This window comes from Kogia breviceps, chromosome 5 (genome assembly GCF_026419965.1).
Source record: "Kogia breviceps isolate mKogBre1 chromosome 5, mKogBre1 haplotype 1, whole genome shotgun sequence".
NCBI classification, from domain to species: domain Eukaryota; kingdom Metazoa; phylum Chordata; class Mammalia; order Artiodactyla; family Physeteridae; genus Kogia; species Kogia breviceps.
Window position 1 is genome coordinate 80,248,140 of NC_081314.1, and position 16,901 is coordinate 80,265,040.

The 16,901-nt window shown below is 37.1% G+C and overlaps 1 protein-coding gene across 1 annotated transcript in view; it reads right to left on the reverse strand.

Moving 5' to 3' along the window:
- The window catches only part of UMPS (uridine monophosphate synthetase), a 60,910-nt gene that overhangs the window by 24,235 nt on the left and 19,774 nt on the right, over positions 1 to 16,901 (reverse strand). Inside the window, exons 3-5 of the mRNA XM_059064402.2 lie at positions 15,949 to 16,620; positions 9,880 to 10,055; positions 8,197 to 8,311 (exon numbers count right to left, since the gene is read on the reverse strand). Coding sequence (XP_058920385.2) covers positions 8,197 to 8,311; positions 9,880 to 10,055; positions 15,949 to 16,620 — 963 coding nt within the window. The remainder of the gene's footprint in view (positions 1 to 8,196; positions 8,312 to 9,879; positions 10,056 to 15,948; positions 16,621 to 16,901) is intronic.

The following is a 16,901-nucleotide window of genomic DNA, read 5'->3' on the forward strand; positions in this document are numbered from 1 at the left end:
GAAAGAGAGAATTTCTTAGACAAGTAAAAACTAAAAATACAGCAATAATAACCTATCATAAAAGACATATTGAAAGGTCTCCTCTAAATAGAAAAGCAAGAAGCTGTATCAGAGAATTACAATCAAAAAGTAAATCAATCACTTAAGCCACTATACAGATTAAAAAGGAAAAAAATAAATTTTTTGTGTGTGAAAGTGATGATGACCACAGTGAACAGCAAAAGGATAAACATGAAGACGTAAAAGAGGACATCAAAATCATAAAATGTTGAGGAGAAGAGTTAAGAAAATGTAGATTTTTTAAAAAAATACACATCTATCAAGAATTACCTTAAATATCAACGGACTACAACGTGATACACCATATCAACAAACTGAAGGAGAAAAACCGTATGATCATCTCAATAGATGCAGAGAAAGCTTTTGACAAAATTCAACACCCATTTATGATAAAAACCCTGCAGAAAGTAGGCATAGAGGGAACTTTCCTCAATATAATAAAGGCCATATATGACAAACCCACAGCCAGCATTGTTCTCAATGGTGAAAAACTGAAACCATTTCCACTAAGATCAGGAACAAGACAAGGTTGCCCACTCTCACCACTCTTATTCAACCTAGTTTTGGAAGTTCTAGCCACAGCAATCAGAGAAAATAAAGAAATAAAAGGGATCCAAATAGGAAAAGAAGAAGTAAAGCTGTCACTGTTTGCAGATGACATGATACTATACATAGAGAATACTAAGGATGCTAGCAGAAAAGTACTAGAACTAATCAATGAATTTGGTAAAGTAGCAGGATACAAAATTAATGCACAGAAATCTCTGGCATTCTTATACACTAATGATGAAAAATCTGAGAATGAAATTAAGAAAACACTCCCATTTAGCATTGCAACAAAAAGAATAAAATATCTGGGAATAAACCTACCTAAGGAGACAAAAGACTTGTATCCAGAAAACTATAAGACACTGATGAAAGAAATTAAATATGACACAAATAGGTGGAGAAATATACCATGTTCCTGGATTGGAAGAATCAACATTGTGAAAATGACTCTATTACCCAAAGCAATCTACAGATTCAATGCAATCCCTATCAAATTACCAATGGCATTTTTTACAGAACTAGAACAAAGAATTTCACAATTTGTATGGAAAAACAAAAGACCCCGAATAGCCAAAGCAATCTTGAGAACGAAAAATGGAGCTGGAGGAATCAGGCTCCCTGACTTCAGACTATACTACAAGGCTACAGTAATCAAGACAGTATGGTACTGGCACAAAAACAAAAATATAGATCAATGGAACAGGATAGAAAGCCCAGAGATAAACCCACACACATATGGTCACCTTATCTTTGATAAAGGAGGCAAGAATATACAGTGGAGAAAAGACAGCCTCTTCAATAAGTGGTGCTGGGAAAACTGGACAGCTAGCTACATGTCAAAGTATGAGATTAGAACACTCCCTAACACCATACACAAAAATAAACTCAAAATGGGTTAAAGACCTAAATGTAAGGCCAGACACTATCAAACTTGTAGAGGAAAACATAGGCAGAACACTCTATGACATAAATCACAGCAAGATCCTTTTTGACACACCTCCTAGAGAAATGGAAATAAAAACAAAAATAAACAAATGGGACCTAATGAAAGTTAAAAGCTTTTGCACAGCAAAGGATACCATAAACAAGACCAAAAGACAACCCTCAGAATGGGAGAAAATATTTGCAAATGAAGCAACTGACAAAGGATTAATATCCAAAATTTATAAGCAACTCAGGCAGCTCAATAACAAAAAACCAAACAACCCAATCCAAAAATGGGCAGAAGAACTAAATAGACATTTCTCCAAAGAAGATATACAGATTGCCAACAAACAAATGAAAGAATGCTCCACATAATTAATCATTAGAGAAATGCAAATCAAAACTACAATGAGATATCATCTCACACCGGTCAGAATGGCCATCATCAAAAACTCTAGAAACAATAAATGCTGGAGAGGGTGTGGAGAAAAGGGAACACTCTTGCACTGTTGGTGGGAATGTAAAATGATACAGCCACTATGGAGAACAGTATGGAGGTTCCTTAAAAAACTACAAATAGAACTACCATATGACCCAGCAATCCCACTAGTGGGCATATACCCTGAGAAAACCATAATACAAAAAGAGTCATGTACCAAAATGTTTATTGCAGCTCTATTTACGATAGCCAGGACATGGAAGCAACCTTCAGTGTCCATCAACAGAAGATGTGGCACATATATACAGTGGAATATTACTCAGGTATAAAAAGAAATGAAACTGAGTTATTTGTAATGAGGTGGATAGACCTGGAGTCTGTCATACAGAGTGAAGTAAGTCAGAAGGAGAAAAACAAATACCGTATGCTAACACATATATATGGACTCTAAGGGAAAAAAATGTCATGAAGAGGTTAGTGGTAGGACGGGAATAAAACACAGACTCACTCGAGCATGGACTTGAGGATATGGGGAGGGGGAGGGGTGGGCTGTGACGAAGTGGGGGAGTGGCAGGGACATATATACACTATCAAATGTAAATTAGATAGCTGGTGGGAAGCTGCTGCATAGCACAGGGAGATCACCTCTGTGCTGTGTGACCGCCTGGGGGGGGTGGGATAGGGAGGGTGGGAGAGAGGGTGATGCAAGAGGGAGGAGATGTGGGAGCATGTGTGTATGTATAACTGATTTAGTTTGTTGTAGAGGGAAAACTAACACACTATTGTAAAACAATTATACTCCAATAAAGATGTTAAAAAAAAAAAAAAAAAAAAATAGAACTACCATATGACCCAGCAATCCCACTACTGGGCATATACCCTGAGAAAACCATAATACAAAAAGAGTCATGTACCAAAATGTTTATTGCAGCTCTATTTACGATAGCCAGGACATGGAAGCAATCTTCAGTGTCCATCAACAGAAGATGTGGCACATATATACAGTGGAATATTACTCAGGTATAAAAAGAAATGAAACTGAGTTATTTGTAATGAGGTGGATAGACCTGGAGTCTGTCATACAGAGTGAAGTAAGTCAGAAAGATAAAAACAAATACCATATGCTAACACATATATATGGAATCTAAAAAAAAAAAAAGTCATGAATAGATTAGTGGTAGGATGGGAATAAAACACAGACCTACTAGAGCATGGACTTGAGGATATGGGGAGGGGGAAGGGTAAGCTGTGACGATGTGAGAGTGGCAGGGACATATACACACTACCAAATGTAAATTAGATAGCTAGTGGGAAGCTGCAGCATAGCACAGGGAGTTCACCTCTGTGCTTTGTGACTACCTAGAGGGGTGGGAGGGAGGGTGACACAAGAGGGAAGAGTTATGGGAACATATGTATATGTATAACTGATTCACTTTGTTGTAAAGGAGAAAGTAACACACTATTGTAAAACAGTTATACTCAAATAAAGATGTTAAAAAAAAATATCAATGGACTAAATGCCCCAATCAAAAGACACATAGTGGCAGACTGGATTAAAAAAAACAAAAGCCTACAATATGCTGCATATAAGAGACCACTTTAGGGCAAAGGACACACAGATTGAAAGTGAGGGGGTGGAAAAAGATATTTCATGCAAATGGAAATGATAAAGCAGGGATCGCAATACTTGTATCAGACAAAATAGACTTTAAAACAAAGCCCGTAAAGATAAAGAAGGACACTAAATAATGATAAAAGAACCAATACAGGAAGAGGATATTACTCTCGTCAACATATATGTACCTAATATAGGAGCACCTTAATACATAAAACAAATATTAACAGACATAAAGGGAGAAATTGACTGGAATACCATAATAGTAAGAGACCTTAACACCCCACTCACATCAATGGACAGATCTTCCTAGACAGAAAATCAATAAGGCATCAGAGATCCTAAATGATACAACAGAACAGTTAGACTTAATTGATATTTTTAGAACATTACATCCAAAATACCCAGAATACACATTCATTTCAAGTGCACATGGAACATTCTCTAGGATTGACCACATACTAGAGCACAAAGCAAGCCTCAACAAATTTTAAAGGATAGAAATTATTTCAGGCATCTTTTCTGACCACAACAGCATGAAACTAGAAATCAACCTTAGAAAAAGAAATGAGAAAAAAACAATTACATGGAGTCTAAACAACATGCTACTAAAAAAACCAGTGGGTCAATGATGAAATCAAAAAGGAAATTTTAAAAATACCTTGAGACAAATGACAATGAAAACACAACCATACATTATCTGTGGGATGCCACAAAAGCAGTTGTTAGAGGCAAGTTCATAGCAATACAAGCCTTCCTCAAAAAACTAGAAAAACCTCAAGCAACCTAATCTACCACCTAAAAGAAAAAGAAGAACAAACAAAACCTAAAGTCAGCAAAAGGAAGGAAATAATAAAGATCAGAGACAAAAAATGTAAAATAAAGATTTTTTTAAAAAAATCAATAGATAAAATCAATAAAACCAAGAGCTGGTTCTTTGACAGTGTAAACAAAATTGACAAACCTTCGGCCAGGGCTCATCAAGAAGAAAAGAGAGAGAACCCAAATAAACAAAATAAGAAAGAAAAAAGAAATAAACAATACTGCAGAAATACAAAACACTGTAAGAGAATATTATGAACAACTACATGCCAACAAATTTGCCAACCTAGAAGAAATGGACAAGTTTTTCTAGAAACATACAGCCCACCAAAACTGAATCAAGGGGCTACCCTGGTGGTGCAGCGGTTGAGAATCCGCCTGCCGATGCAGGGGACATGGGTTCGTGCCCCGGTCCGGGAAGAGCCCACATGCCACGGAGTGGCTGGGCCCGTGAGCCATGACCGCTGAGCCTGCACGTCTGGAGCCTGCGCTCCGCAACAGGAGAGGCCACAACAGTGAGAGGCCCGCGTACCACACACAAAAAAAAAAATTAAAAAACTGAATCAAGAAGAAATAATAATCTGAACAGACCAATCACTAGAAGTGAAATAGAATCTGTAAAAACAAAAAACCCAAAAAACAAACTCCTTACAAACAAAAGTTCAGGACCAGGTGGCTTCACTGGCAAATTCTACCAAACATATAAAGAAGAACTTATACCAATCCTTCTCAAAATCTTTCAAAAGATTGAAAAGGAGGGAACGCTCTCAAAGACATTCTGTGAAGCCACCATCATGCTGATACCAAAACCAGACAAATATACCAACCCCAAAAAAATTACAGGCCAATATCTTTGATGAGTACAGATGCAAACTACTAGCAAAACCAAATAAAATATTAGCAAACCAAATCCAACAACACATAAAAAAGATCATGCAACACAACCAAGTTGGATTCACCCCAGGATCACAGGTATGGTCCAACAAATGCAAATCAATTAATGTGATACATTAACAAAGAAAAGACAAAAATCACATGATCATCTAAATAGATACAGAAAAAGCATTTGATAAAATTCAACATCCATTCATGATAAAAACTCTTACCAAGGTGGGTTATAGAGGAAACATCAACATAATAAAAGCTATTTATGACAAACCCACAGCCAATATAATACTCAACAGTGAAAAGCTGAAATCCTTCCTGCTAAAATCTGGAACAAGGTTGCCTACTCTCATGACTTCTATTCAACATAGTATTGGAATTCAGACAAGAAAAAGAAACAAAAGGTATCCAAATTGGAAGGGAAGATGTAAAATTGTCATTCTATGCACATGACATCTATGTACATGACATGATACTATATATAGAAAACCCTAAACAACTGATAAATTCAGCAAGGTAGCAGGATACAAGATTAACATACAGAAATGGGTTGCATTTCTTTACACTAACAACACAATATCAGAAAGGGAATGTAAAAAAACAATACCTTTTAAAATCATACAAAAAAAAAAAAACTTAGGAATAAAGCTGACCAAGGAGAACTATAAAACATTAATAAAGGAAATTGAAGATGATTTAAAGAAATGGAAAGATATCCCAGGCTCTTGGATTAGAAGAATTAATATCATTAAAATGGCCATACTACCCAAAGCAATGGGATCCCTATCGAATTACCCAAGACATTTTTCACAGAACTAGAACAAATAATCCTAAAACTTATATGGAACCAAACAAGACCCAGAATTGCCAAAGCAATCCTGAGGAAAAAGAACAAAGCAGGAGGCATAAACTTCCCAGACTTCAGACAGTACTACAAAGCTACAGTAATCAAAACAGTGTGGAACTGGCATGAAAACAGACATGGATCAATGGAACAGAAATAGAGCCCAGAAATAAACCTACATACCTATGGTCAATCTTGACAAAGGAGACGAGAATATACAATGGAGAAAAGACAATCTCTGCAGCAAGTGGTGTTGAGAATGCTGGACAGCCGTGTGTAAATCAGTGAAGTTAGAACACACCCTCACACCATGCACAAAAATAAACTCAATATGGCTTAAAGACAAATATATGACATGACACCATAAAACTCCTAGAAGAGAACATAGGCAAAACATTCTGACATAAACCATACTAATGTTTTCTTAGGTCAGTCCCAAGGCAGTAGAATAAAAGCAAAAATAAACAAATGGGACCTAATCAAACTTACAAGCTTTTGCACAGCAAAGGAGACCATCAGCAAAATGAAAAGACAAACTACAGAATGGGAGAAAAATATTTGCAAACAATGTGACTGACAAGGGCTTGATTTCAGAAAATATACAAACAGTTCATGCAACTCAACAACAATTTAAAAAAACAACCCAATCAAAAAATGGGCAGGCACATGAAAAGACATTCAATATCACTAATTATTAGAGAAATGCAAATCAAACCTACAATGAGGTACCACCTCACACATGTCAGAATAGCCATCATTAAGAAGTCTACAAATAACAATGCTGGAGAGGGTGTGGACAAAAGGGAACCTAACTACACTGTTGGTGGGAATGTATGTTGGGGCAGCCATTATGGAGAACAGTAAGGAGGTTCCTCAGAAAATTAAAAAGAGTTGCCATATGATCCAGCAATCCCACTCAAGGGCACATATCTGGACAAAGCTATAATTCAAAAAGATACATGCATCCCCTATGTTCACAGAGACACTATTCACAATAGCCAAGACATGGAAATAACCTAATTGGCCATCAACAGATGAATGGATAAAGAAGTCACTCTCACTCACACACACACACACACACACACACACACACACACACACAGGAATACTACTCAGACATAAAAAAGAACAAAACAATGTCATCTGCAGCAACATAGATAGGCTTAGGCATTATCATACTATGTGAAGTAAGTCAGAAGGACAAATACCCTGTGATACCACTTACACGTGGGATCTAAAATATGACACAAATGAACATATCCATGAAACAGAAACAGACTCACTGACACAGAGAACAGACTTGTGGTTGCCAAGTGGGAGGTGAGGTGGGAGAGGGATGGAGTGGGAGTTTGGGGTTAGCAGATGCAATCTATTATATATAGTGTATAAACAACAAGGGCCTACTGTATAGCACAGGGAACTATATTTAATATTCTGCAGTAAACCATAATGGAAAAGAATACTTTAAAAATGTATATATATGTATAATTTAATCACTTTTCTGCACAGCAGAAATGAACACAACATTGTAAATCAACTATATTTCAATTTTAAAAAGTAACAAAACAAAACAACTTTGAACCCCAAAAGGACATTTAATAACCTAGATTACTCCTTCACTGACTAGAGACTATCATTGAGAAAGTTTGCTCTTTTTCTTTTAGCCACTACAACTGCATTTCTCAGACTGCTAAAAGTCTTAACGTGTTCAGGTAAGTTTGGATGACATGACAGAACCATGTATCTCCACACTGAAGAACCACAATAAACATTAGCACATCAAAGCTTCTGCAAAGTCCTAAACAAATGTCTGATTTTGTTTAACCTAGAGCATTCCTCCTTGAGCACAGAACACTTTTTTTGGCAGCATATTTGGAACATCAGTTGAGAACAATTAAAATTATCAGTTTCTGTGCATTTTTCAACAAAAAGTAGCTTTCTAGATTTTCATCCTAAAATTAGACTGCAAGCTATTTTGCATATCTAGGTTTTATTTTGTCTTTGCTGACTTGGGTAAAGAAGCATTTTGGAAAAACCATTACCAATGAATAGACTTACCTCCTGCTTCTAACTGAACTCCTGGAGTCAAGTGAAGAAATTCTGGTTTCATGCTTACTCGGGAGCCAGAAATAAAACCAACCACAAATTCAGAATGCTCTTCAGCCATTCTCACCTAAATGGAATGTAATAAAAGATTATAAGAAAGCACTTAACCACACAGAATGTAAGAAACTTTATCTCATATATGCATTTCCTCATTTCATATTAAACGAATTACATCTAAAACAGGTAATCTTAGATATGAATCTACATACTTGCTCCATTAAGACCACCCTGAAATAACCCCTTCTGTCCCCTTTTCCTATAACCAAACACTAAAAACACTAAAAATCCTATATTGTGTGCATCAAAAATCTAGATGCTGCATCATTACTTATTTACAATAATGCTTGGGGACCTACCTGCTTCCAAAAAGGATATAAGTAGTACTTTAGAATACATTTATAATGGTATAAAACCACACTGACTTACTGCCTATCTACATAGATATTCAAGGACAGCCACCACATAAAAAACCACTATGTTGTTAAGAGCTAGCTAAAGAAATCTTACCTCTACAGCTTTCCCTCTTCTTTAACATTTGCCAGTAACTTGTCTCCACAATTTCTCTACCATTACCTCACACTCATAGAAGTTTCCCTATAAGGTCTGCCTGACTTTCTAATTTGGCTCTTCCCTGAGGCCCAGACTGTTCCATTCTTGCCACTAAGTACTACCACTAACCAAAAATCAATGTATTGTCCTTGAGCCAGATCCAGAATGCCAGATATTAGCACTGACTCATGGACCCTCTGCTATGAGAGTTGGGAAATCATAGACATTTATGGTCAATTCAGGGATGGTGTTAAAACCTGGCCCTAGGGCCATGTGAATTCTTCACAGTTCCACAGGCTTTGAAATATGAAAAATAAATTCCCATGTAAAAATTAAAATTTTATTAAAATAAAAATTCCTATTACTTTAAAAAGTAATAGTCTTTAAAATATCTGCAAAGATAATCCACCCATCTTTCTAGGTGACTATCCAACTATGAAACTTGCCCAGAGGAGAATGTGAAGAGGAGCTTTTAATAACTAGCTGATTATCCATCTCTCATTTTTTTCTGGCATGCAGGGGGTTGGAGCTGGGTACTAACATGTATGGTGTTATAAGGATTTTTAATAATGGGAAGTTACTAAAGGAAACAATGTGTCTGGACTCTAGTTAAGAGCTCTCCCATACAATGCCAATCAATATCAAAGACTGAAAAGGTAAGCTGCTTCACATGGGCTGCTGTCATGAGAATGTGCATCTCTGTGTGACTCGGAAGATTCCAAGAAACTGCGTATCTGGGAAAAAGCTATTCAATTTCAATTCATGGTGAAAGGGAAAAAACTCCTCTATCTTAAAGACCAGGTAAATACAGACATGTTTATTTTACCCAATATCTGTGTTTCAATGTTTCTCTCTTAGAGTACAGTTCAAATTTCTTTGGTGTACATTACAAGATATAAAATGCTATTAACCATCAGGGTATTCTAGCCAATTAGTATTAATATACTGTCACACAAACATCAGGTGATTTTTTTGTTTTTGACAGCAATTCCATAGACCCCAAATTAAGGTACTTTCTTCTCCTGTAACATCTAGTGTCACAGCCCTGGCCTTCTGCTGCCCCAATCTCTCTCCTCTGTCACTTACCGCTGCTTCAGTGTAGCTCCCAGTGGCCAAGGAGCCAGCAGAGCTCATTTCTGCAATGAGTAAGCATGCCCGGTGCAGGGGCAGGCCTACTTCTCCCAGGCCTTTCACAACTCCTGAGCCTGGAACCACATGAGCGTTTACTAGATCTGCCCAAGAAGCTATTTTAAAGACACCACCTATGAAAAGGGGAAAAAAGATATCTGTCAATTTCCAAACAAAAACCCTTAACTTTTTACCCAACCAACCAACTACAATATGGAAATAATCTCCTAGTAACATGTTAATGAAATAGCGAAACACTTCAAGAATTTTAGTGATTATCAATGGACCTACTTGTGAAAAATTTATCTGCCCACCCGGTTAGCTGGTTGAGAAATCACAAGGAGAAAAAAATCTTATAAGCTCTACACTTAGTTTACTAGCAAAACTGATTAAGACTGTTTTTCCTTTCAGGCTGATGCTTGTGACTACTAATAAGATTTATGCAACTGGAAAGGGTCCAGTGAAGACAGGTTGTTTGTTGAGTGGAAGATATGAACTGAAATTCCTCTGTGAAGATGACAAATTTTTATTCTGTAGGGATCTCTCAGAAACTGCCATCTCTCAAATCTACCTGTTCCTTAGGTCTCTTTAGCTCTTCAAATTTCAATGGACAATTGTATTCATTTTAAAAGCAGACAACAGTAACCCAAGTAGATTTCTGAAAAAAAAAAAAACCAAAAAACAACAACTATATGCAAACTTGTAGAAAGTTTGTATAAGTCTTTCAACAGTCAATTTTTTTTTTTGTGGTACACGGGCCTCTCATTGTTGTGGCCTATCCCATTGCGGAGCACAGGCTCCGGACGCGCAGGCTCAGCGGCCATGGCTCACGGGCCCAGCCGCTCTGCAGCATGTGGGATCTTCCCAGACAGGGTCACGAACCTGTGTCCCCTGCATCGGCAGGCGGACTCGCAACCACTGTGCCACCAGGGAAGCTCCCCCACCCTTTTTTTCAATCTTTTTTTTAAAAGTATTTATTTATTGATTTGGCTGTGCCAGGTCTTACGTGCAGCATGTGGGCTCTTAGTTGCAGCATGTGGGATCTAGTTCCCCAACTAGGGATTGAACCTGGGCCCCATGCATTGGGAGCACAGAGTCTTAACCACTGGACCACCAGGGAAGTCCCAACAGTCAGTATCTTTAGCACATGAAGAAAGTCATTACAGACAAATCTCTCCTAAAGAAATAGCTTAAGAATATGTATGTATTACTTTAAGAAAAATTGTTATCTCAAAAGATGCTTATAACTGTTAAATAACATAAAATGTCTGTTGTAAGGGTAAGTGAAAAAAGATATACCCAATATAACAGAAAGTTGCATAGAAGAATGGGTAAAGAATTAAGCAGTCTTTTAAAACTAATGTATGCTCTACCTTGAGCTCCTATTTAACAAAATTTTTTAAAAAGGATGCATATCAACAGATCTTTTTCTGCTAAAAGTAAATCTTACTTTATACTACCTTTTCCTTGTTTCCTATATCTACAATTTTCATTCTTTGAATATTCAGAACTCATTGTGTTCTACAGGGCCAACATCTGTCACTTTTGCCTGCCTAGAACCCATGTCACTTTCTTCTGGCATAAGCACAGCCATTTTCTTTAGGGAAATTACCCCTAACTATACCTTGGGGTTCAAGAAGTTTACATAAATAGCCTCACAATGATCAAGGCATCAACCCTAGAAGATGAAGACATAACAACTGTAAACATTTATGTACCCAACACAGGAGCACCTCAATACATAAGGCAAATGCTCACAGCCGTGAAAGAGGAAATCGACATTAACACAATAACATTGGGGGGATTTAACACCCCACTTACACCAATGGACAGATCATCCAGACAGAAAACTAATAAGGAAACAAAAGCCTTAAATGACACATTAGACCAGATACACTTAATCGATATTTACAGGACATTCCATCCAAAAGCAGCGGAATATACTTTCTTCTCAAGTACACATGAACATTCTCTAGGATACAGCACATCTTGGGTCACAAATCAAGCCTCAGTAAATTAAAGAAATTGAAATCATATCAAGCAACCTTCCAACCACAACACTGAGATTAGAAAGCAATTACAGGAAACAAACTGTAAAAAACCCACAAACACATGGAGGCTAAGCAATATGCTACTAAATAACTAACAGATCACTGAAGAAATCAAAAAATGCCTAGAAACAAATGATAAAGAAAACACGACGACCCAAAACTTATGGGATGCAACAAAAGCATTTCTAAAAGGGAAGTTTACAGCAATACAATCCTACCTCAAGAAACAAGAAAAATCTCAAATAAACAACCTAACCTTATACATAAAGCAACTAGAGAAAGAAGAACAACAAAAAAGCCCCAAAGTTAGAAGGAAAGAAATCATAAAGATCAGAGCAGAAATAAATAGAAACGAAGAAAACAATAGCAGAGATCAATAAAACTAAAAGCTGGTACACTTTGAGAAGATAAACAAAATTGATAAGCCTTTAGCCAGACTCATCAAGAAATAAAGGGAGAAGACTCAAATCAAGAAAATTATAAATGAAAAAAGTTATAACTGACACTGCAGAAATACAAAGGATCATAAGAGATTACTACAAGCAACTATATGGCAATAAAATGGACAACCTGGAAGAAATGGACAAATTCTTAGAAAAGTACAACCTTCCAAGACTGAACCAGGAAGAAATAGAAAATATGAACACAGCAATCACAAGTAATGAAATTGAAACTGTGAATAAGAACCTTCCAACAAACAAAAGTCCAGGACCAGATGGCTTCACAGGTGAATTCTAGCAAACATTTAGAGAAGAGCTAACACCTATCCTTCTCAAATTCTTCCAAAAAACTGCAGAGGGAGGAACACTCCCAAACTCACTGTACAAGGCCACCATCACCCTGATACCAAAACCAGACAAAGATATCACAAAAAAAGAAAATCACAGGCCAATATCACTGATGAACATAGATGCAAAAATCCTTAACAAAATACTAGCAAACCGAACCCAACACATTAAAAGGATCATACACCATGATCAAGTGGGATTTATCCCAGGGATGCAAGAATTCTTCAATATATGCAAATCAATCAATGTGATACACCATATTAACAACAGAAGAATAAAAGCCACATAATCGTCTCAATTGATGCAGAAAAAGCTTTCAACAAAATTTAACACCCATTTATGATAAAAACTCTCCAGAAAGTGGGCATAGAGGGAACCTACCTCAACATAATAAAGGCCATATATGACAAACCCATAGCAAACATCATTCTCAATGGTGAAAAACTGAAAGCATTTCCTTTAAGATCAGGAACAAGAGAAGGATGTCCACTCTTGCCACTATTCAACAGTTTTGGAAGTTCTAGCTACAGCAATCAGAGAAGAAAAAGAAAGAAAAGGAATCCAAATTGGAAGAGAAGAAATAAAACACGATTTGCAGATGTCTGCAGATGACACAATACTATACATAAAAAATCCTAGAGATGCCACCAGAAAACTACTAGAGCTAATCAATGAATTTAGTAAAGTTGCTAGATACAAAATTAATACACAGAAATCTCTTGCATTCCTATACACTAACAACAAAAGATCAGAAAGAGAAATTAAGGAAACAAACCGATTTACCATTGCAACAAAAAGAATAAAATACCTAGGAATAAACCTAAGGAGGCAACAGACCTGTGTGCAAAAAACTATAAGATACTAATGAAAGCAATCAAGACAACAAAAACAGATGGAGAGTATACCATTTTCTTGGATTGTAAGAATCAATATTGTGAAAATGACTATAGTACCCAAAGCAATCTACTGATTGAATGCAATCCCTATCAAATTACCAATGGCATTTTTCACAGAACTAGAACAGAAAATTTTGCATTTTGTATGGAAACACAAAAGACCCTGAACAGCTAAAGCAATCTTGAGAAAGAAAAACAGAGCTGGAGGAATCATGCTCCCTGACTTCAGACTATAATACAAAGCTTCAGTAATCAAGACAGTATGGTAGGGGCGCTTCCCTGGTGGCACAGTGGTTGAGAGTCCCCCTTCCGATGCAGGGGACACGGGTTTGTGCCCCGGTCTGGGAGGTTCCCACGTGCCATGGAGCAGCTGGGCTCGTGAGCCATGGCCGCTGAGCCTGTGCGTCTGGAGCCTGTGCTCCACAAAGGGAGAGGCCACAACAGTAAGAGGCCCGCGTACTGCAAAAAAAAAAACAAAAGCAAACAAACAAACAAAAAAATAAATTAAAAAAAGACAGTATGGTACTGGCATAAAAACAGAAATATAGACCAATGGAACAAGATAGAAAGCCCAGAGATAAACACACACCTATGGTCACCTAATCTATGACAAAGGAGGCAAGAATATGCAATGGAGAAATGACAGCCTCTTCAATAAGTGGTGCTGGAAAAGCTCGACAGCTACATTTTAAAGAATGAAATTAGAACACTCCCTAACAGCATACAGAAAAATAAACTCAAAATGGATTAAAGTCCTGAATGTAAGGCCAGACACTATAAAACTCTAAGAGGAAAACACAGGCAGAACACTCTCTGACATAAATCGCAGCAAGATCTTTTTTGACTTCCCTCCTAAAGTAATAAAAATAGAAACAAAAATAAACAAATGGGACCTAATTAAACTCAAAAGATTTTGCACAGCAAAGGAGACCATAAACAAAACAAAAAGACAACCCATAGAATGGGAGAAAATATTTGTAAACAAAGCAACTGACAAAGGATTAATCTCCAAAATATACAAACAGCTCATGCAGCTCAATATCAAAAAAAAAACCCCAATCAAAAAACAGGCAGAAGACCTTAACAGACATTTCTCCAAAGAAGACATACAGATGGCCAACAAACACGAGAAGATGCTCAACATCACTAATTATTAGAGAAATGCAAATCAAAACTACAGTGAGGTCTCACCTCACACAGGTCAGAATGGCCATCATTAATATCTAGAAACAATAAATGCTGGAGAGGATGTGGAGGAAAGGGATCCCTCTTGCACTTTTGGTGAGAATGTAAATTAATACAGCCAATATGGAGAACAGTATGGAGGTTCCTTAAAAAACTAAAACTAGGACTACCATGTGACCCACAATCCAACTACTGGGCATATAGCCAGAGAAAACCATAATTCAAAAAGACACATGCATCCCAATGTTCACTGCAGTACTATTTACAATAGGCAGGACATGGAAGCAACCTAAATGTCCATCAACAGAAGAATGGATAAAGATGTGGTACATATATACAATGGAATATTACTCAGCCATAAAAAGGAACGGAATTGGGTCATTTGTAGAGATATGGATGGACCTAGAGACTGTCATATAAGTCAGAAAGAGAAAAACAAATATTGTATATTAACATATATATGTGGAATCTAGAAAAATGGTAGAGATGATCTTACTTGCAAAGCAGAAATACACACAGATGTAGAGAACAAACGTATGGACACAAAGTTGCAAGGGGGATGAATTGGGAGATGGGGATTGACATATATACACTATTGATACTATGATAGATAACTAATGAGAACCTACTGTTTAACTCAGGGAACTCTACTCAATGCTCTGTGGTGACCTAAATGAGAAGGAAATCCAAAAAAAGAGGGGATATATGTATACATATAGCTGATTCACTTTGCTGTACAACAGAAACTAACACAACATTGTAAAGCAACTATACTGCAATAAAAATTTTTTTAAAATAGCCTCACATCACCAGGAGCAGGGTATATTACCCAGGTGAGCTAATAAAGGTATTCTATACCCCAGGTCTGAGTGATTGGTCTAGGGCAGGTATGAGGAGTGTGCCTACCTGAGAAAGAAGTCAAGAGAGAAGAAAGCAGAGCTGAGACTTGGAGAGAAAGAAAGGCCAAAAGACATCACTTGAGCTCTTAGAGCCAACCATGCTTGACAGGCTTTTTTACAGCTGGACTTTGTTATGTGAGCCAATACATTTCCTTCAGCCAGTTTAAGCTGGATTTGTGATTCTTGTTGGTTCCTGAATAATACTTACCTTCATACTGCTTTTTTACTGTGTTTCCTATATCTGCAAATTTCCGGTCTTCAAATATTAGAAACTCATGGCGTTTTGCCAGAATGGTTAACTCCTTCATTACATCCAGAGTAAAATCGTTCAAAATATCTACATGAGTCTTGAGCATGCAGATTCTGGGTCCTAAAGCATCTGCTAGCTGCAACAGCTCTCTGGACTCTGAAATATCAGCAGACAGGCACAGATTGGTCTCCTTCTTTTGCATAAGCCTGAAAAGCTTTGATGCAACTGGGTGGATCCCGGGCAGCTCTGCACGTGCACCAAAGCTTAGTTCTTTGGGTCCTTTCTTTACAGAAGGGAGAGAACCATTATGATTAGCTGCCATAAAAACATTCTCCTGAATAAATCTCTTCACTCTCTCGACCATCTCAGTATCAATTTTTTTCTGTTGCTGAAGAATCTCCAGCATTTTGGACAATGTACACACTGAGTGGAGATGAATCCCATGCGCCTGCAACTTGTCCTTTCCTCCTTGCTCTCTGTCCAACAGCACTATGGCATCAGTGACCTTCAAGCCCTCCTTCTGAAGAACCTCAACAGTTTCCAAAACACTAGATCCACTGGTGACAACATCTTCAATGATCAAACAGGTTTCTCCTGGATTAATAGCCCCTTCTACAAGACGCTTAGTACCTAGAAAAGAAAAAATTATGTTGACTCTTTTAAAGTTATATATTTCAGCCAACTCAAGATGTATCTTGCAGTATAAATTTGGGATGTATTTATGAAGAGGGGGATAATCTAAATTATATTTTCTGATAATCTACTTTGGAACTACTTTATTTAAAAAATTCCTAATGAATCTTCAATGTGCCACAATTACTGTTTTCAGTGCCTATGTATTTCAAAATTGTCAAAGTTACATATACAGAACATTTTTAGTAAAACTAGCAAATTATTTAACAGTGTAAAAC